General features: G+C 43.6%; 1 protein-coding gene across 3 annotated transcripts in view; it reads left to right on the top strand.

Annotated features, from left to right (window-relative positions):
* LOC147726133 (phospholipid-transporting ATPase ID-like) overlaps positions 1-23,336 on the top strand; it is a 795,656-nt gene that overhangs the window by 721,023 nt on the left and 51,297 nt on the right. For all 3 annotated transcript variants that reach the window (XM_086960237.1, XM_086960240.1, XM_086960239.1), the window contains exons 19-22: positions 15,007-15,118; positions 18,200-18,305; positions 20,693-20,846; positions 23,076-23,259. In XM_086960237.1, coding sequence (XP_086816363.1) covers positions 15,007-15,118; positions 18,200-18,305; positions 20,693-20,846; positions 23,076-23,259 — 556 coding nt within the window. The remainder of the gene's footprint in view (positions 1-15,006; positions 15,119-18,199; positions 18,306-20,692; positions 20,847-23,075; positions 23,260-23,336) is intronic.

Raw genomic sequence — 23,336 nt, 5'->3', positions numbered from 1 at the left:
TGGCTTCCTGCGTCATATCTGTAGTATATAAGTGCTCTACTGTGTAGCTTTTGTACATGCCCACCCTTTTACCATGTTCTTGTATGATTATTTTATCATGCTGTTCGGTCATCCTTTAACTGTGCTTTAACCGCATCGCTGCGGCAGCTTTTCCCGCTGTTTGCGGCAATTTACGAAAAGCCGCGTTACGTGACGAGCTAAGCTCGCCATCCGCACACGACCACCGTGGCTGATGACGAGCTAAGCTCGTCATCAGCAGCAAAGGGGTTAAAATTACTCCTTTCCCACCCCTAATTACAGTTAATTACCAAAGTCAATGCATGATTGAACAAATGAATTGGTCTTGATAATTCTGTGAGAAGAAAAAATAAATGAGATGACTTGATGGAGAATACAAAGAAGATAGTGTCAGAAAGCACTCACCTGGCCCGTCAGGATTGACAAATGTTTCTGCACCTCTGTAAATCCACAGCCATTCATACACAAGAGGAATATGCTGGTTTTTGGCAGAGGGTCAGAACGGGGGATGGAATAAGGCCGATGACAGAGACCCTGGATATCACCACTCTGAGTCATCATTCTGCTTGGTACTGACCTCTTTTGGGTCAGAGGGTATTTCTAAAGACAAGGTTAAGGGGTTCTTGCCCTGATTAAATGGAGCAGTGCCCTGTGCATGGGTTTGCACAGGGATTGGGATTGAAATTATCTTAGCCTCACAGCATTCCCCTGATAATTTGCAGCAGGTCAAACATGCTGAAATGGATCGGTGGAAAGGGTCTGTATAAAAGACAAACATGCAGAATTTGGTCTGTTAAATACCTCATTTGCAAGATAAAAAGTCAGGCTTGGAGGTATTTGTCACACATGGTTAGGTAATGCAGATGTGTAGAGCGGGAGAGTGTCATTTGCTGACCAGGTGTGAGTCTAGCCAAACCAAGGGCCGAGTGGGACTAATCGAAAAGCCAGGTCTTCACCTTGCTGTCGGAATTAAAGAAGTGAGGAAGCACTGTTGTGTTGCTGCTGGTCATTCCACGCTTTAGGAACGATGTAGGAGAAGGCATGACTGCTGGATCTGGTTTTCCATATGCACAAGACATATGCAAGTAGGAATACGGATGAGCGCAGGTGTCTGAAAGGTTTGTGAAAGCAGATCCAATTGTTGGCCCGGTGTTATGTAGTGCCTTAAAAGTGATGGAGGAGATTGAATTGTGCTCGTTTGTGTATGGGAAGCCAGTTAAGATTCTTTAGATGTAGTGTGTGGCATGTACGGTGTGGGAGGTTGAGTGAGATTTGGGACGCAGAGCTCTGAATAGTTTGCAGCATTCTGGGTAGTTACTTGTTGATCCTGGCATAGAGGGTGTTCCCATACTTCTGCATGCTGGTGACAAGGGCGTGTGTGACAGTATTCCGGGTGCTGACTGGGAGTCAATTGAAAATCTTCCTCAGCATCTTCAGGGCATGGAAGCATGAGGCAGTGACAGCGTTGACTAGGACGGTCTTTTCAAGTTTGTTGTCAATGATGATCCAGACGTTCTTGGCGTAGGTGGTAAGTACCAGTCCAGGTTGATGGTATTTACTGCATGTGGTAAATACCTCACCTATTTCACCCAACTTGTAATGAAGGCCTCATGTATCACAGCGTCTACCAATTGCTTAATATACCTTGCTAATATCTCAACGCTATTGTATAGGAAAGATGGCAGGGGTGGAGGTATAGCAATTACCATTAAAGGTATAGCAATTGCCATTAAAGCTCCTATGGAATGTTCCCTATCTCCCCTAACGATCGATCACTGTGAAGCAGGCTCTTTCACTATCATCATAGGACCACAACACTCCCTCTCGGGCATTCTTGTGTACAGACCCCCAGGTAGGCTGTATGATTTCACGACTAGTCTGACAGAAGCCACAGCACACCTAGCAATAAGAAAGAGTAGATTTTGGTGCTTGGTGACATGAATGTTCACTTTGATGATCTCCTTGACAAAGATGCTAAAGACATCAGGTTAGAACTTCACTCCCTACAACTAGACCTAAAAAATCATGACCCCTCTCATAGACTTGGACATCTCCAGGACCCCATCTTCGGGAACTGGACCGGAGTGCAAGCTCAATCTCCGATACCGGTACCCTGGTCTGATCACTCCCTAATTCCGTTTCACATTCAGTTACCTGAGTCTGATCCTAAAAAAGACTGTGATCACCGTTACCTGTGTCGGAAATGGAAAAATTTCTCCCAGGACACTTTTAACGAAATACTCGAAACAGGAGGACCTCCAGGAGGCATAGACTGTGAAACAGCCTATAGTCGTCTACAGAACCGGATTTTAACGGCCCTAGATAACACTGCTCCTATTCGAAATATGAAAAACTCTAAGAATGCGAGAAAATCCACCCCGTGGTATACTCCTGAACTCCAGGTAGCTAAATCCGCCTGTAAAAAATTAGAACGGGAATGGCGCATCAACTTCTGCCCGACTATTAAAACGCAATATAAAAAAGCGCAAAAGGACGATAATAAAAAAATACGTACTACCAAAGCCTTGCATTATAAAATTTGCATTGGGGAAGCAGAGAACTCCTCTAGAGAGCTCTTCAAAATCTTTAAAGAAATCTCTGTGCTCACAACTGATAATACGTCCCACACTGACTCTGTGGAAACCTGCAATAAAATTGCCAAATACTTCTCTGGGAAAATAACCGACATCTATGCCAACTTTTCTGGAAACCTGACATCTGGTCATGATTTTACGGAAAGTGAAGGAGTTAGTCTTACAGAGTCATGCCTACAGTGCTTTTCGGTCCCCCCCTCCTGAAATGCTTGTAAGCATCTGTAAAAGCATCAAGTCGGGCTCCCCCCGTGACCCGGCCCCTCCGAAAGTACTTGGAGAAAGTCTAAAAGTATTGGAACCATACTTCAGGCACGTTATCCAAGTCTCCTTTTCATCAGCCTGCCTTCCGGAAGATTGGAAGAAAGCAATAGTACTACCAATCAAAAAGAAACCCAATGTGAGCCAGGATACCCTGGAAAACCTACAACCCATCTCTCTCTTACCTTACCTAGCGAAAGTGGCAGAAAAAATAGCCAATAAACAACTTATGGCTCACTTAGAATCTAATAACTCCCTGCATAGCTCCCAATCTGGTTTCCGGACGAGCTATTCCACTGAGACAGCCCTCCTGAAAGCGACTGAAACTCTACGGGCAGGAGCTGACGAGGGTCACACGATGGCACTCATTATGCTGGACCTCAGTGCTGCGTTTGACACTGTAGCACATTCCATCTTGCTACAGTGTCTAAACAAAGATGTGGTTACCAAGGCGGCACTAGGCTGGCTGAAAGCTTTCCTCACAGACCGCTGCTTCCAGGTTCAGAGAGGCACATTCCTCTCAGACAGCATTGCCTTAGAACAGGGGGTGCCTCAGGGCTCTGCCCTGAGCCCCACCCTGTTCAACCTTTACATGGCCCCGTTGGCAAATGTGGTTCAATCGTACGGCATAGAATTAGTATCCTACGCCGACGATACCCAACTGCTTATTTCCCTATCCCAAGCTCCCACCTTGGCAGCCGCCAACTTCAAAACCTGCATGCAGGAGCTTGCAGGCTGGATGGACCAACACTGCTTGAAGCTCAATGGCTCTAAAACAGAGGTTCTTGTGATAGGAGGAAATGATGCTAGTTGGACTCAGGAATGGTGGCCACCTTGTCTTGGTCCTTTACCTACCCCTTGCAAGGAAGCAAAGAACTTGGGTTTCTGGGTTGATCCCAAACTCTCCTTTGATGGCCATGTCCATAAAGTAGTAGGGAAATGTTTTGGGGTTCTGAAGACCCTAAACCGTACTTTGGACCTTCTTCCTTTAGAGGCCAGACGCACCATGACCCAAGCCTTAGTCACCTCCCGTATTGATTACGGCAATGTGCTACTTTTAGGGACAACGGAAAAGAACATCAGAAGACTGCAGGTTCTCCAAAACACGGCAGCACGGCTAGTTCTCAGACTACCCAAAAGAGCAGCCTCAAAGCCTACCTTGGCCGCTCTCCACTGGCTTCCTATAAAAAAGAGGATCCTATTCAAAGCGCTCTTAATATGCTATAGGATAACCTCACATAAAGCCCCTGAATACCTGACGGATCTAGCCATCCCTTACGAGCCCAATAGAGCACTTCGCTCTAGGGGAACTGGTCTACTTAAAATCCCCCGGATAAAAAAAGCCAGAATGGGAGGCCGCTCCTTTCGTGTGATGGCAGCCAACAAATGGAACTCTCTCCCAATGAACATCAGGCTAGCAGAGACTGAAACCATATTTAGGAAACTTTTAAAGACCCACCTGTATACCCTTTAGGGCCTCCTACTCTCACCTGCCGCTCTCTCCACAGCGCGGGGACACGCCGGGACGGCGTCACCAGGCGCTTTACAAACCCCTTTATTATTATTATTATTGTAAGCGATATACCTGCATAATAGCCCTATGTCTCTGACTTGCTATTTTATGATGGGACTCTGTATTCCTGAAACTGAAATGCTATTAAAGAAAGGTCATTAAGAGTTCGAAATTGTCTGACTCCTGCCACTGATCAGATAACTAGCTTATGTTTCATGGGAACACACTTCCTGGTTTGAATATAAATTTGAGGTAACTTTCTTAAACTGTGATATACCAAACATTTATCAGAATTGTAAAGTTCATACTGATTACAAAGGATCACTTCTCTATTCTCATATCACTACCTTAATATAATATAAACATAATGTGTAAAGTATCAAAGTCTTTTAAAGTGACGAGGATCCCTCCCTTTCCTCGAGTAGATAAGCAAAGGTGTGAAAAAAGAAAATTAGTTTATACTCCTTTAAATATATCCCTGAAACAGTACTTTGACAAATAGTGTTTGTTTCCACAGCACAATTGGATTCCTAAGAATACTTCTCTGCATTCAGTCTGTTTCACAATTCTTTATTGAAAGTTTAAAACAAAGCAGTACACACAAGAAGGAGGCACGGGGAACATAAGGCCGGGCCTCGCTCCCCCCCCAGGGTTCAGCACTCTGACACTTAATAGGGAAACTAGAGGCGGGGGAATAGCTGTCTTTTTTGCTACCACTGTTCACTGTTTAGGGAGGATGTGGCCGGGTGCGAGTGCGCTCGCTTTGTCATCTCGTTCAATGCCCACTCCTCTTTCTCAGGTCTTTTAGTTTATCGCTCCCCCGGACCTATTTTGGAATTTAAGTCAGCCATCATTGAAGCCGTAGGCTCCTTGGCATTGACAGCTAAGAATTTTAGCCTCATTGGTGACCTTAATTTTCACTTTGATTGTCCAAATGACCCCAAAGGTGGCAGTTCACTGGCGTACCTGGCGGCTTGTCAACTTAGCCAGTTGTTAGTGGTGCCCACCCACTCTGCAGGACATTTACTTGACCCAGTCTTCTCAAACATCTCTTCTCTTCTGGTCAAGATACCCAGCCCAGTGTGTTGGACCAACCTTTTTTTAGTTACTATCCTTTTTCCACTCTTGAGCCTACATTTAGAACTCATACCAAGGCCACTTTTAGGCGCTGCTGGCACAAACTTAAAAAAGAGGATTTGCTCTCTATCCTGGCGTCTCCTACCCCATCCTAGACACAGACCCTGAGCAAGCGTATAAATCCTTCTGTGACTGGATATCACAGGCCTTGGACATTCCGATCCCTGCCAAATGGTCTATCGGACGCTGCTCCAATTCCAACCCCAGGTGTGACGATTCACTGGCAGCTCTGCGCAGCAGCTGTAAGAAATTAGAACGGGCCTGGAGAAAGGTCTATGACCTTGGGGCTAAAAAGATGTATCGGGATGCAATCAAACACTACCATAGTAGTAGTAGTAGTAGTAGAAGTAGTGTGGCTCACTGGTTAGAGGCGGCAGAACCGAGAGCAGAGGACGGCCCGGGACCAGGGTTCGATTCCCGGCGCGGCAGGTTTCTGGACCAGGGTCAGCGGACTCGATAATTCTCTCGCCTCGGTGCCCACTCTCATCAGCGATCACACTCGGCAACTCTGGGCATTAGCTTGCCTCATCTTCACTAACGGCCCCACCAGACCGCCGGGGATGCCTGGTTTCACCCTGGAGATACCCATTAAGGGACCATCTCTCAGGGAAGCCAGGAAGGGTTTCGCAGCGGTCGAAGCGCGGAGATTCTCCCCCGGGAGTGATTCTAGCGCTATATAAACACGCAAATTAAATTAAATTAAATTAAATAAGGCCATACATCGGGCTCGATCAGCTTATCTCACTAATGAGATGAAGTCAAGTAAGAATCCGCTAAAAAGCATCTTTAAAATTCTCAACAACTTTGCAACTAGGAAGGATCCCTCAACGCCGTGGATTACGTCTGAGCAACAATGCGAGGATTTGGCCACTTTTTTCGTGCAGAAAGTCGAAGCCATTTTTTTCACCTTCCCTATCTGCCCTCTGGACCATCCCCTCCATCTCCCAGGATGAGTTTCTCACCCTGAGCAAAAAGGTTAAATCAGGATCCCCTATAGATCCCATGAGGCCAGCCCAATTTAGGGATACTCTGCCTGCTCTAATGACACCTCTGCGGCAGATCATCAATGCCTCTTTCACTACGGCGTTGGTGCCCTCAGCATGGAAACAAGCCAGAGTGGTCCCCTTGCTGAAAAAAACATCACTCGATCCTACTAAACCGGAAAATTTTCGACCCATATCCCTTCTGCCCTGGGTCACTAAAATCGCTGAGGCCCACACTAATACCATCCTCTCAGGTTATTTGAACAACACAGGTGCTTTGGACCGCTCCCAGAATGGTTTCCGCCCTGGTCATAGTACCGAGACTGCGCTGCTAGCCATAAATGAACACCTGCGGACCATCCTGGATGAGGGTCAAACCGCGGCCCTTATTTTACTCAATCTTAGTGCCGCGTTTGACACGGTCTCTCATCAGATCCTCCTGCGCCGGTTAGAGGAGGCGGGGGTGGTGCGCCTGGCCTTGGAGTGGTTTCGCTCTTTCTTATCTGACAGATCATTCCAGGTTTCGTCCCCCCTACCTCGCTCAAGCCCGTGATATCAAGCAGGGGGTTCCCCAGGGCTCGGCCTTAAGCCACGTGTTGTTCCACCTTTATGTCCAACCCTTGGCGGCGGTGGCGAGGGATCATGGCTTGACCGTGATCTCGTACGCCGATGATACGCAACTGGTGGTGGCCCTCTCGGATGACCATACTCTGGGAGCTGTACGATTCCGGGATGGCCTAGCGGCAATTGCGCATTGGATGACGGAAAACTGCCTGCAACTTAATGCCAACAAGTCAGAAGTACTGTTGGTGGTGAAGGATAAAGGGCTCTGGAGCAAGCATTGGTGGCCGGCTTCTCTGGGGACTGCCCCTACCACCAAGTCACACAGGTATTTTCAGGTGTTATAGGTGGTGTCTGAGTTTAACAGAGTATAATAGATAAATCCCCACTTACACCAATTTTTATTGTTTTATGCTTCACAGTGAAGGCCACCTCCAGTCCATGTGCTGAGGAGAACCCCCGAACAGACTTAGGTTTCGAAACGCGTTGACTCTGCGCTGGAACATGAACTATAATGGGTGTTGCAGGAATGTAGCTTAGGATAAAATCCTCCCCGCAATTAGACCCTGATAAAAAATAGTTTCCGGCGTAGTCGATAAGCAGGCCTGTAGAAACTAGTGATTGGCCGCCTGTTTGTATATATGCTATTAGGACTGGTGCCCCATGAATGAAATATTTGGAGGCATCCCCCTTCCCCATTTGTATATGGTGGCTATATGAATGTTTTTCATTTTCATTGTTTGTAATATGTGTTTGTATTGATGGTGTAAAATGTTTTGACAACAGTGTCTTGCTTTTGAACATATTAAAATGAAAAAAATGAAAAAAAATATATATGTAAATAAGTAAAAATTATCAGAATGAAAATGCTGCCCGCTTAGGATTTTTGGCTAGGTTTGGTGTCAAAATATTGAATGAACTAACCTGGTCATCTTTGTTGTTTATCAAATTAGAGTGGTCTAGGCCAGGTAGTAACCAGACCCAAGCCTTTTTGGGTTTCACTCCTACCACCAAGTCGGCAGTAAAACATTTAGGGATCAGGTTTGATTCCACTCTTGGGTTCCAGGAACATACCAAGAAGATCACTGGTATTTGCTTCGGACTTCTGCGGGGTCTGAGGCCCTTGTTGGGCTTCTTTGATCCTTCTACCCGACAGTTGATAGTCCAGGCGACAATCCCATCTAGATTAGGTTATGCCAACTCACGGATGTTAGGCGCCAATAAGGCTGAAGTCACGCACCTGCTGCGAGTACAGAACATGGCTGCTCGAGTCCTGTTGAGGCTCCCCAGGACTAGCTCTGCATCAGGTGCCTTCACTGGCTACCCATGCCCCAAAGGATTCAATTTAAATCTCTATGCCTGACTTTTAAAAAAGCTGTCCTCCCCTGAGATCCTGTCTAATATGCTAGTCCCCTATGTCCCTACTTGCCAGCTACGCTTGGCGTAGCAATCCCTTGCCGCGGTCCCCCATGTAAAGCGCCTCAGAGCTTTGGGCCGGTCATTTCGATTTCTTGCCGCTAAATTATGGATCTCTCTCCCTGTTCAGATTCGGGGTTTAGATTGCCTGCTGTCCTTCTGCAAGGCTGTCAAGACCTACCTATTCCATACGATCTAGCCCTTGCTTTCTATTGGCACTGCTGCAAGCGCCGGGACGCCCCTTCACTGAGGCAGCTGCACGCTATATAAAATTACCTAACAATAACAATATGTGAAATAGTAATTCTATACGAAAAAACACAGTACAAAATGAAACATAGCGCTGGGTACATAGCATGTGGTGTTCCTGCGAGGCAAGGACAAACAATATCCATAGATTTCTACGAGCTCTGAGACCAAGGACCTGTCTGCAGGAAGAATGCATCTGCCTATCAGCATTATATTTTGAATATTCTTGGGAAATGTATTTTCCTGGATTGTAATCATGCACCTTGGCTACTGCGTCCTTGGAAGATGCGAAGCCGCTCTCCAAGTGGTGCCAACCTTTCTTTCCTCTGCACATTCACTGCCAGTTCTGAGTATTAAGCTCAGGCACCTGCAGCGTGCAGAAAGGGAAGTGCAGACCACTGATTACAGATAGACACAGAGGGTCAATCAATTCAAAATTGTATTCGGTTTGTTTAAAACAACTATAAGAGTATACATGAATGAAAAGCTGCATAAATAGCAACACCGTTTAGAAAAGATTATACAAGGCAATACTCAATATACGATATAAAAGAGTTGATCGTACTTAAAAGCACTTAAAATATTTTTTTCAAGAGGGTATAGTCTCCATTAAAACTGGGTTAAGTCACAAGGCAACAATACTTTTGCGTATAGTAATTGCATCAATAATAAAAAGTGCTACATTAAGACAACCCCTGGCATCATTTAATTCGGACAGATACTTTAAGGCAGCCATATGCGATCCATTGCCATACTCAAGCAAAAGTGGTTTTAAATAATAACTTCTGATTCCCGAATAAAAACCACAGAACAACATAAAGTGCACAGTGCTTTGTCTACTCTGTCCATCACATGGGCAAGGGGTCGAATCCAGAGGACACATTTTCACATTAGCGAAAGCAACATGATGATGGACAATTCCCAATCTGAATCTAACTAATACCAAATGGTGCATAAGATTGGGTATATTGGTCAGACATTCTAACAGCACTCCATGACATTAAGTGTTAGGTTAAACTTAACAGTTGCTTTCCTTATCTCGCAATCCACCCGGGCTGCCCTCTTCTGATTCATAAAAGGCTCTCTAATAGACGACTTACCAAGTGATGTTACAAGCAGGGGGTTAGTCCAGACTGACATCTTAAACAATTTACTGTACATAAAATCAATGCAGCATAACCATTGATTCGCAGATACTTTATCCTGGTTAAGGCAATCTAATATGATAGACTTTGTAAAACAGGTTTCCTCTTTGGACCATATAGAGCACCGGAGCATCAGGGGGCGGAGTGCAACTAACTCTGTAATGTACTGTAACACAAATTCTCTATTAATGATCTCAGAGGAAGCCGAGGCGGGTAAACAAAGGAGACGCTTGTGGAAACCATTTTCCTCCATCTGAAGTGCTTTACTATTATAGTAGCCCCGCACACCGGCCCCATGTGTAGCAATGGATAAAACCCTGGCCCTATAAACTGTTGTCATCTCTTTAACAGGCCTGGAGCCCAGCTTAGCTGAGAATCTAAAAACGCCATGGATGCTTTTATTAATTTTGCTCCTGGTACTTTCGCAGTACCATGAGCCATTACCCAAGAAAGTGATGCCCAGATAGCAAAAAGTATCAACTGAGGCCACCGGCGACTGGTATAGATTTTACTTTTATTGTTTAATCAGTTTTCTAGCAGCAATAAAATCCCCCCAAGCATCCATTAAACGTTGCAACCCCACCGGGGTCATGGCCAGCAAGACAGCATCATCTGCATACAAGAGCACTGGTATTGGGTGCCCAGCCAATGTGGGGCATCAGCATGCACTGATTGTAATATCTGGCCCACCCCATTTATACATAAAGAAAATGACAGTAGGGCAAGTACGCAGCCTTGCTGAATTCCACGTCTGACTGCAACCAGATTCTCATATAATCTTGCCAGAAAGCAAATGATTGGCTTAGGCGCCCCCATGGCAAGCAAAGTGGTCCAAAGAACAGTATGATCCACTAGGTCAAAAGCGCTGCTCAAGTCAGCAAAACAGAGATATAGTCTTCCGCCTTTAGCACATGTATACTTCCCTATAAGTAGATCCAAATTCAAACATTGCTCAAGGGTCCCCACACATTTCCTAAAACCAAACTTTGCTGGTGAAAGTATTGAGCAATCATAAGCCCATTTTTCTAGTCTTTTAGCAAAATTTTGCTCATCACTTTTACTGATGAATCTAGTATTGAGATTGGCTGATAATTATTAGTGTCTGCTCTATCACCCTCTTTTTAGATGGTTACTATAATGGACGTACCCCATGAGGGCGGAATCGTTGTCATCGCAGCCATGTTAAAAACTCTAGTGAGAATTGGTGCCCATAAATCAATAGTGATCTTAAAGAGATCAACTGAGACCCCGTCTGGGCCTGGGGCCTTACCTTATTACTTTCCTTCCTAATTCATATTGTCCAAAGGTGAGGGGGCCACATCAACTGGTCTTTATTTAGCATGATCTCCATATCTGCTGTTAAGAGGTTACAATTCTAGAGAAGTGAGCAACCCAGGCATCAAATGCAACATGTGATAGCAATTCAGGAAAGGAATCATTCTTTAGGAGAGCGGAATTAACAGTATCCCAAAATAATTTACTATCTCTTTTGTCAGCAGTGTGTGACAAATTTGAGCACGCCATGTCCTGGAGTTCTTTCTTCCTAGTTGTGAGCACCTCTTTACATTTAAATCCAAGTAATTTAATTAGCGGATAATCTCCATGTCTTTCACATAGGGCCAATTTCAGATCCCTAGAGGCAGTGGTGCATGCGTGGTTAAACCACCCTCTACATTTAACAGGACCTTTTGAAATCGGGCGATTCAGAAGGTCGTCTAATATGTTGGAGATACTAATACAACTATAGAGTAGCTGATATGGAGTAACCACATCTTCTAAACAGTATGTAATAGCATTAAAGCCCTTGAAGCAGATATCATGTAAAATTACAGTCGGCTCTACTCCATCCCATTTCATAGGGACCCCGTTAGGTCTAGTTGGGGCAATATTGGTAACCCATCTATTAGTTATTTCACTGGCCTCCCTCCAGAAAGAAACTGTCAGCATAATACAGTTATGGCCACTCAAACCCGTACAAACAACCCTTGGTATGGTATACCACTTGCATGCATTAGCGGATATTAAGATGTGATCAATAACTGAGACAGAATTCCTCCCTATAAATGTTGGAATAGGTTCTCCATTATCGTCACATTCATAATTTAGTAAATGTAGGTAATATTTGGCAATCAAGGAATCCAATTGTTCAGCATAGTCATTGTGGGGGAAATGTGAATAACCAGTCCCAGTTTCATCGATGACCCCACATACCCGAAAAGCAGAGAGTCGATTTGGGTTGGTATTGGTATATGAATGTGATGGCTAGTAGTGGTAGTACTGTCATTGGCAGCGCCAGTGGGGGCAATGGGTAGTGCAGGCTGCAGCAACATCCTGACAAAGGCTCTGGCATTTCTTTTTTTGTTTTACAAACTAAGCACCAGCGGTAAACCATAAGTTTGGTGGAGCAAGAGCACTCTGATTTATGGAGTGGTTTACACTATGCCAAACTCTAAATAAAACCCTCAGTTTTAGTGCCCATTGATTAAGTGAGTGCTATAGAACTAACAGTATCCATGGTTGACTCACTAAATTTGTGTCAAGGCCTGGACTCTGTGATAGACTGTTAAGTTTCCTGCTTGATTCAGGAGGTAGAGGGTCACTCCTCCCAGTAGAAACAATGCCACCTTGTACATCACAGTACACATGAATGCTGTCGTGTCTCCATAAGAGGGTCCCATATAGAAAGAAATCTATAAGGTCAAAAAATATCTTGGCAATCTTGTAGCTCTTAATGGAAAATAACAATTAATGGTGAAGTACAGCAAAGCTACTGAGGAAATACAAGGACACCGGGCACAGTGTGTTCTACCTGAAGACAACATGTTTACTCTAGACTAACAGGGAATACATATGCTCTGAATGTAAATGTCTGATACACAATAAAAATTTATATAAATGGTTTATTATTTTTTCTTTGATATTCGCATATCTTTTTTTAGCATAGAAACATATTTTTATAAATTATTACACAATGATAAATAAATTATACAAAACTTGTAATCTTCTAAGAACCACATGTACTTTCTTGCTTAGACAGTAAATACATTTCAATTTTCAATTCATTTGCATGCACATTGTTCTTGTCCTATTATTCTTTTTTATTCAATTTACTAATTTAATCAAAAGTTGAAAACTCATGTGTCATGAATGACTAGTTATACAGAGACTGGCGGCTTGTTGGAAAACAGAAACAACGCGTTTGGACTAGGCCTTCATCAGGACTCCGTCAGTAGAAGCTTATTGGTGTCATATTGACACTGTTTGCAAGTAGTTGAGAGACATAGATTATCTCTATTATGGATGCACAATTACTTTTAGTTAAACTCTTCTTGTCATGGCACTATGTTGGTTGTATTTCATATAGCTGGGATCCCAGTCAATAACAATATAAGGGAAACTCGCAGCATCTTCACAAATATTCTGTCTCTTTTTGTTGAGAAGTTACTCCCTATCAGTTTATGCCATCCGGCATAAAACGAAAAGTAACTTGTAGCGTTGGATAGAATTATTTAATAGTGTGATCTATTTGTTTTAAATCATGCCGCATTTGCTGTGTGGATAGCCAGCGTTAGGAGATGCGATAATAACTAACATGTGTGGTCAAAGGATCCCCAACGCCAAAGAGGACTGGACACTGTGAAAGACTGTTCAGTTTCCTGCTTGATTCAGGAGGTAGAGGTGCACTCCTCCCAGTAGAAACAATGCCACCTTGCACATCACAGTACACATGAATGGTGTTGTGTCTCCGTAAGAGGGTCCCATATAGAAAGAAATCTATAAGGACAAAAAATATCTTGGCAATCTTGTAGCTCTTAATGGAAAATAACAATTAATGTTGAAGTACAGCAAAGCACCTGACATCGGGGCAGGAAAAAGAGATAAGTCCTGATAGATCCTGATAAACATCTTGCTGCAAGGAGCAACAAGCATTTGCAATGCAATAGGTCTCGTATTTACGAGAGTTTGAGCTATTAGCATTGTAAAAGACAATGCCTTTTATTTTTATGTTGTTTTTAAAACAGATAAATAAAAGGCATTTACAATGCTAATAGCTTAAACTCTCGCAAATGCAAGACCTATTGCATTGCAAATGCGTTTGGCACACGTGCTATAAAGATTAAAAAAACATTAGGAGAAAATAGTATTCGGAGGCTGTAATTAAAACCTACCGAGTAACAACACATGTAACAGGCGGTGTCCTATGCACATGCAATGTATACCCACACTGCTGTGGGAGACCTGAAGATATTCGTATATATGTTATAAGCTATGCAATGTATACCCACACTGCACAGTGTGAGACCTGAAGATATTTGTTTATACGTGTCAGACAATCCACTTGTAATGTATACCCACACCGCTTTGTGAGACCTGAAGATATTCGTTTATATGTGTTAGGCTATGCACATGCAATGTATACCCACAGCGCTGTGCGAGGCCCCAGGATATTTGTTCATATGTGTCAGGCTATGCACTTCAATATGTACCCACCCAGCTGTGCGAGACCTGAAGACATTCAATTATATGTGTCAGGCCATGCACTTGCAGTGTGCACCCACACCACAGGGCAAGACCTGAAGGAATTTGTTTATGTGTGTCAGGCTATGCACTTGCAATGTATACCCACACCGCTGACGGAGACCTAATAATATTTGTTTATGTGTCAGACTATGCACTTGCAATGTATACTCACACCACTGTGCGAGGCCTTAAGATATTCGTTTATATGTGTCAGACTATGCACTTGCAATGTATACTCACACCACTGTGCGAGGCCTTAAGATATTGGTTTATATGTGTCAGGCTATGCACTTGCAATGCATACCGACACTGCTGTGCGAGACCCAAAGATATTCGTTTATATGTGTCAGACTATGCACTTGCAATGTATACCCACATAGCTGTGCGAGACCTGGACATATTCATTTATATGTGTTAGAGTATGACGCATAAGTGAAGATGGTTCACATAAGAAACAGCACAGCAAAACCTTAACCTTTTGAAATACTTTTTCTGGTGTTATATGCAAAGACTGTATAGCATTCATGTGCCCATTTTTTAAAGATAGTTCAGGTTTTTGTGTTGAGAAGCCAACTATATTTTGTAAAATGTGTTTCATGTCTTACTGGAAGTTACTAGGTGCCACCGCCATTGAGGATAAACTTCAGGATGGGGTTCCTCAGACTATCGAAACACTGTCCAAAGCCAACATAAAGATATGGGTGCTCACTGGGGACAAACAAGGTAAGTGTCACCTTAGGGTATTCCAATAAACAGCTAACCTCTTGCATTTCACTACATTTTATTATCAATAGTATTTTTCCAAAGAAAAATAAATATTTTTCATGCTCCTAGCTGGACACAAAAGCCACCCACATCAGTGAGAGAATATAAAAAAATACATCCAGAAATCTAGGAATACTTATATTGCATTTCTAGGACTACACATATTAGAGACATTGACTTTAATTATGGCGCTCAGCGATTTGGTGAAAGATTAAAAAGATGCTCAGTAAAATATAGCTAGTCCAGCCTTGCCCATGATGATCCAAAATCTGAGAGGATCATGTTGGCTATATCCCAGTGAGAGAAATACCTTCACTAAAAACTACCTCAGTTGGCATTAATTTTTACCGAACAGCAGTTGCTTCTCTACCGCCCTGTTGAGGTGTGTTTTTACAGTAAAGGTGAAGTTTTGATTTCTTTTAAGGCAGAGGATAACATTTATATATTTGTGAAGACACACATGTTCACAAATAATGTCATTTATTACAATTACTAGTGTTTTGTTTTTGCAACTGAAGTTGTTCCATTGTATAGCACTCCCACAGCATTTTAAATAAGACCATACCAATCATTTACTCGTAAACTTTGAATAGTATGAGAGGGAAAATCTTCCATAAAAATGCATCCAATCTAGATCGAGCCTTTCGACTACAGGTAACCTGCTGAAACAATGTCCTGTCCCTTGTTCATGGACTGAACCAAACAAACAGAATGGCCCCAGCAACAGTGATATTCCTGTGGAATTAGCGAGCTTGGAAGGGTTACTCATGGAAGGGTTACTCGCCCGGTGTACCTCCCGTCCTCCTAATGCTCTGCCTCCATTCCACTTTTCATGAAACTCTGGAGTTACTTTGATACATTTTGCCTCCCTCTAAATGCACTGTTATCTTGCATCCCCATTAAAGACCTTGCCACAAACAGTCCGCTTAGAGGGTATGAAGTCTAAAGCATTAACAGACCAAATCAACGATGTGGATAAATGTAACATTTGGTCTCAAACCACTGTCCACAAGGCACTGATCTGATAAACCGGGCTGTTTTTCTTGATGATAGCCACAAAATGTTTTTGCAATGACGCAGAGGGCATTTGCCCCTTATCTTGTTACGTCTCAAAATAAGTGAAAATGGTGCAACTAGATGATAAACCAAGGCTGTGTTATATTTTCTACCAAGAGTGCTTCCCCTATAGGTCATAATCATATCAGGTAAATGCAAAATCACAGGGTTTACACAACATCCACATGGGACAAAATTCATCTACGCAGCCTAGGAAAGATGACCGAAAAACATATGGCCTGTTTAATATGAAAATCCAAATGATTTCAAGGATGTCAGGAAGCTGAAGCTTGCCGACTCGGTCTAGGCCCTTTAATGGCGATTTGGGAGGGTTAGAAGATTTTTAGAGCTGTGCCTCCTGAATACAATAATTTCCCTGGGGGTTTTAGGAAGCCCTAAGGAGCCTTCACCAGCATCAATATTCAAGTTACACTGTAGATGTGGTTTTCAAATGCTCCTTAGAAACCTGTAGAAGTGTATCATGTCTACAGGTTATGGTGGATGAGTCAGAGGTGTTCATGAACGCCTCTGTGGCAGTGGATTGTATGTAACTGGCGTTTTACCTATATGGCCCACAGGCAGAAAATATCATGGCACAGTCCACTAAGCAAGGATTATTGTACTCATCAGTATACCCAGTAACCTGAGAGTCTGTCCTTGATCAGGTAGAAATTGTTGTTGATGCTGTTAAGAATTCATTATTGAAAATATTATAGATCCAGGGATAAGGTGCTTGTTCTTCAGGGATCAGATCTTCAGAAGACGAATGAAGTGGAAGCTGTTCCCCCTTTCTTTTTCTGGGATTAAGGGAACTCCTGCGGAAGGTGAAGGCACCTCCATTGGCCCTGCAAAGGAAGTATGTGGACCATGTCTGGTGCACCCGGAGAGACCTCTGGAGGTGCGGCCCATGCTGAGTTTGACATTGAAAGCGCTTGAAGAGGATGTAAACACATTGAGCACTCGATGAACAAAGTCTCCCACAGGGAATCCTGGACCTGCCAATCTAGGATTCAAGCTGCTATTTATTTATAAAGTTTTATATAGCGCGAACATGATCCCGAAGGATATCAGAGGGCTTTACATTTGGGGGGGGAAGGAAGGTAACTCTTGCAGTACAGGCATCAAATATGAATACCAACTAAAACACATATAAAATAGGCATACCAAACAAAAAGGTTACAATCGAAAGGGGTCAACAAAGAATAAGATAGTAACTTGTACATAGCGAACTAGGAGGGGGAGCTAATGTGTGCTATTAAAATGTCAATCACTTTAGTATAATATTATAGTGCCACCACAATATCCTAGAACAGGGCAAAGCTACTATGGGGCGCTAGAGTGGAATTAAATAATAACCACACCACCTTGGCATGGAATGCAGATTGAAGTCACAACACCATCTACCACAAGATTTGCTGCTTGGGAGAAAGATAATTGGTAGTTGAATGAATGAATCTGCTTCAGAACAAGGAGCAAGCACTGGGTATAATTTCAGTTCTGGGCAGTAAGTCCAAAACCCAGATTCTTCCAGTGCAGATAGTTTGGTCATTTATATGTTAATGTGACAATAACCAAAAATACAGCTGCTCATATTACCACCTCTTTAACATAAAGGTGACATAAGTTCAGTGACAGTAACCTGGCCGGTGCTGGGGGGGGAAAGGATTCTACAGCTGCCACCTGTTAAAGGGATGAGCGAGACAAGGATTCAACCGTGTGATGTCATCAGGTGTGAATGGATGTGTTTGATGTTACTTCCGCTACTCGTGCAATTTTGGTGAATTGACGTCCATGCATGCATGCGTGGAACATTGCAGTGACATGCACACTGTCACAAATGTTGTTGGTCATCACATTTATAAAATCAATAAAATAATTTATATGAATTAATTTGTTTGAATGGATGCAACATGAGTATGTAAGCACTGCATGAGAACTATAGACTACAGAGACACATACTGACTGGCCTCTTTCCTTTCGTAGAGACGGCGGAGAACATTGGCTATGCCTGCAACATGCTGCAGGACGAGATGAAAGAGGTGTTCATCATCAGAGGGAACAGCCCAGAGGAAGTGCTGGAAGAACTCAGGTATTCAAACAATAGGGAGTCAATGCCAATGCATCATTCGCTCATCACTCATCACCGTCCATGCAATCTCTTGAGTCCGGTCATCGATAGTTTCCGTATGCGCGTCTCATGTAGCCCTGTAAGAAAGCTGAGGGTGGTACCCGCACAGAGACCTGCATGCTGCTTGCTTGGTCATTATCCTTGCAGGGCCGCCTCCTGAACGTTTCAGCCCTTTAGCAGCGATTGCGATCAGACATAAGAAGCTTCTGTACGCTGTGCTAGAAAATATGTACACGTTTAACAGACTTAGATATGTATGTAATGCACAGTTGTTCAATTTAGTTCATTCACAAACCCATAACTCCTACAAATTTATGTCTTCAAACAGATTTTTGAAGAAGAAATAATTCCCACCATCTCTAATGATCCTCAAGTGGACATCCCCTTACTTGAAGCAGTTGCTAAAGTGATGATACACAAATGCAGTGAATAGAAACTTTACTTTCAAATATCCCAGTCACTGGCAATCATTTGGGGTTCTGTTCCAGTGCTCTGTGTTTTGGACCACTGTGTCCCGCCAGACCACGTCCAGTCACATTAGAATAAGGCCTGGCTCTGCTCCAACAGCAACTGTCCAGACAGAGCTGCTATGTTCACTGTAGATTGGAGCACAAGCAACCCCTGGCTGGCCCAGGCCTCTTTATGCCTCATTTGTAAGGGACATCGAGCATGGGACGCGCGCCTGGCATTATTGACACGTTGACATGCTTAGACCTTGTAATCTATTCTTATTTTGAAATAAATACAAATTAGGATTTAACTAGAACTTTTATAATATATAACTGTTACTTCTCAATTTAATAAAGTACCCCTGTTTCTGTGCACGTCTCACTATTGAGCCTAAGAAATTTACAATGTCCGTGGGTAAGGTGTCAACTAAAGTGATTGTCAGCTGTAGTGATGCCACAGCAGATACAAAAGCTGGCAGAAATGTCTGCTATTTGCAATGACGTCTGTGAGAGCCTCTGGATTGCACCCAGCTTTGGAACCCAGCTCTTCTCTGATTTTACCTTATACAAGTGAAACATGAAACATGTTTTCACTGCTCTGATATCACCCATGTGTGCCTGGTGACTTGAAGGAAGAATCATAAGGAGGGGTCACAGATACAACATCTTCCCCATGTAACCAGAAGCATCCAGATGTGGTGGAACCGCAGTTGATTACCTGGCGTCTCCCCGATCTTTCCCTTCTAAACTAGTTCTGTCTAGACCCGAGGAAGCTAGCGGAATGGTGGATGATGCCCACGGTGGTGGGTGTGACCCACCACCGTGACGCCTGTCTCATTCAATGCAGACCTGAGGCAGCCAATGTCTCTCTCTCTCTGCTCACCGGGGCCTACAAGCATGAGCCTTAATGATGTAGAAGGAAGGAAGGCCAGAGGCATGTGGCGGAAGGAGTCAGAGTGCCTGGTAATGAGGGTGGGCATTTTGGGCTACTGAATCGTATAGGCTGATGCAACAGATGAACCGTGAAATAAAGAATTTCAAGCTCCACATTAAAGTAGGGGACCTGAGACAGAGGAAGTCATGGCCACACCTTGGAATCGTCAATGGTGGTTTATGGACGTGCAGCCACAACACAGGTTGTGGATTCAAGTTTTGGCTTTTTAGAGACAATACCTGGTCGATGTTCTGGAGAAGCCTCTCTCTAGCAACACAGTCTGTTATCTGAATGGGTATTGAAGCAGTTTGCTTTCTGAACATTGAGCCATCTGCGGTCTACCGATGAGCTCTATATGAAGTGAAGGACAAATTAGGAGTTACAGTGAATCCACATCAACATGCCATGAACTGTTTTACAGCATGAATAACCATACTGAACTGGGACTTGAAAATGTGGGCTATCGAATCCTGCTATCTGTTGTGCTAGACAAACTGTGAAATGCAATAAATAATTTATACTGGGAGATCAGTGAGAGCGGAAGGACTATTAAATCCAATGTACGCACTAGAGAATCAATAATGCTGTTTTGTCGGAGTGTACCCACAGCTTCCTCTTTTTTGCCTACATAGAGCCAATAAATGCAGATAACCATTATATGAATTGCCATAGACCTATTACACCTAATGTAGACTTTTTTGCTCCATGACCATCTCAACAATATCAAAGGGATGGTGATAAAGACCTGTGGGTAAAATGTATTACAGCATACACATCCATCGTCCCTAGTCTGCCTCTGCATAGTCTTTACGCCATGTACTGATGATCAGCGTCCATTGCAGAAGCGCTGATTGATCTCCCATAGGATTCTGATATTCCTGCCCTTGGTCCCTGTGGGATAACTGCAGAGATAACCTAGTGTAGTGAAATGCAGGTTGTTAATTGTAGTTTCTATCCCCCATTAGGAGTGCAAGGCGCAAAATGAAACCAGAATCCTTTCTTGACACTGATGCGGTCACCATCCATATTCAGTCACCTAAAAAGAAATCTCAGATGTTACCAGATGAGGATGTGGATGACGAAGAGAGTTACGGAATAATCATCAATGGACACAGTTTGGTAAGGAGCGACACTTTAAGATGTTTAATACTTTACATTCCGTTGTCGGGTCAGACCCAGGCTGCTGAAACCAAAGTATAAACTATGAGGCAGGTTAGGAGGGGATAGAGGTGGCTGATTTCACGAGGTCTAATCCGTCTTGGGGAGCAATGTCTGGTCATCTATGCCCCATAGTATGGTTATCCTTAAGTATCCTGGTGTAAACTTACCACTTGCTGCAAAGTACTAGTAGATTAATTGGATATTAGCAACACTTTATAATGTTTTGGTGAGTTTGGCTTAAATGTACATGTATTTATATAGCGCAAATCACCGACCCGGTATCTAAGCCTGGCACCCGCGCTCTGGAACTCGCTTCCCATCCCTTTGCGGTCTGAAACATCTTATATCAAGTTCCGCAAAGGTGTGGAAACCTGGCTGTTTTCTCTGTAACCGATTCCTTTACTTCCGTTGCCCTCTTTTACTTCTGTTCTCCTAGCGCCGGGAAACCCACGGGTAGCTGAGGCTCTACAAAATCAAATATAATAATAATAATAATAAGCGCTTGCTTAGGGAACCCGTCCTGGTATTCCCCTGTGAGATACCCCAGCAGGGTATCCACAAGGTGAAAGCCAGGCATCCCACCGCGAGGGGCCGTTGTGGAGATTAAGCAAGCTATTGCCCAGAGTCGCAGAGTATGAACCCATGAATCGAGTAGGCACCGGAGCGAGAATTGTCGAGTCCGTGGACATTTTCGGACTCAAGACCCGTTGAGCCGGGAATTGAACCCTGGTCCCGGGCTGACCTCTGCTTCCAGGTCTGCCTCCTCTAACCAGTGAGCCACACTTCTCCAATTAAAAGTCTTTCTCCTCAGCTTGTCATTAAAAAAATCCTTAACACTGCCTGCTACAACATGAGCATGATTGAACCACCAGTCCTGGCCTGTCACCCCAGAATAAGTCGCTAAAATATAATAGAATTTTCAATATCACTCAAGTGACCATCGTCTTATATGCCCCTTGGTTGCTCTTACTATATCATGTTAAATTATATTTTAAATAGGCTTTGCTTCCCCCACAAGAGCATTTTCTGCTAATATTTTACTTATGCTGGACACTAGAATAGTGGGGCTGGGAAAAGTGAAGCCTTGCCCTCTCTACCTGGAGGGTAAAGTTTCCAAGCTTTTCTTGCATGATCTTTATATGAAAATCTCAGGTCTCTCGGCCATCCGAATCAGAGCTTACACAAAGAGGGACCCGGTTGGGTAGAGTGTCAAATAAAATACTTTCTTTGCCTCCATGATTCACTAGTTTGAAAACTCAAGACCCATTTGATGCCTTGGGTAGCAGCTATTAGGTATTCATTTCTTGATGATCTATTTTGATCCAGGAATATACATTTTGTGAGATCAGATCCATGTATTGTACTTATCTAGACTAACATTACATATGCTTCTTTGCCTCGGTTATGGCACTAAAGAGTAAACTTCCACAAACTTTTTTGAACCGTACAGCTGCCTTCCATTAAACACCTCTTTTGGCTCTGTTGCACCCACACCTTTACGGTATTCACTGTATTCTAGGCCTTTCCACATATTTTTCTGGCAGTGCTATTACAGGCCCTGCATTCCCCTTCTTAATATATACCGCCAGTCATTTCTCTGCCTGGACCCGTTGGCTCCTCAGCGAGATTGCCTGCATCTAGTTGAGGAAGTTTTACTGATCCCCTCATAATATCTCTAATTCCTTAAGAACATTTCCTCGTTTTTCTGAACTAGCTGGTCTTCTCAGATTCCTGGACCTCACTATCTTATCTCACTTCTGGCCCTCAGCACATTTCTAATCAATGTGCCTTAAAGTGACACAATTGCACCTTAATTTAAATAACTGATTAATTTTCCGACCTGTCTGTCTCTTTCAATAGTGTTATGTAAACACCTCTTACAGTTTCTCAATATCATCCTGCCCTTACACACACACAAACACACACACACACACCACCTTCCCAACACAACCATAACAAAGAGAGGGACTTGGCCTGCAGTTAACCCTGAATGAGTAAATGCTCTGCTGAAGCAAGTGGCCAGTGATGTCACAGCTGTAGGCTGTTCCCTTACTGAAGCATGCTCCCTGATGTGAGTTTGCAAATCACACAATGCCCCCGGACAGAACAGTAGGTTGCTTCCCCTCAATCCAGGCCCTTTTATGGTGTTGAAAGCTTCATACTTTGAGCTCTTTTCCTCCCCCACAGGCCTACGCATTGGAGGAGAACATGGAGCAGGAGCTGCTCAGGACAGCATGTATGTGTCGAGCTGTTATCTGCTGCCGCGTGACACCCCTCCAGAAGGCCCAGGTGGTGCAGCTAGTGAAGAAGTACAAGAAGGCGGTTACTCTGGCCATCGGCGATGGGGCTAACGACGTAAGCATGATTAAAGGTAAGGAAAGAACTTCCTCAGATACAGTTGAACAGTAACTATGCCCAGCTTGGGATTGGAGGATAATGGGTCATACA

Source organism: Lissotriton vulgaris, chromosome 3_1, assembly GCF_964263255.1.
Source record: "Lissotriton vulgaris chromosome 3_1, aLisVul1.2, whole genome shotgun sequence".
NCBI lineage: Eukaryota > Metazoa > Chordata > Amphibia > Caudata > Salamandridae > Lissotriton > Lissotriton vulgaris.
Note: the sequence above shows the minus strand (reverse complement) of the source record. Positions and strands in the feature narration are given on the sequence as shown.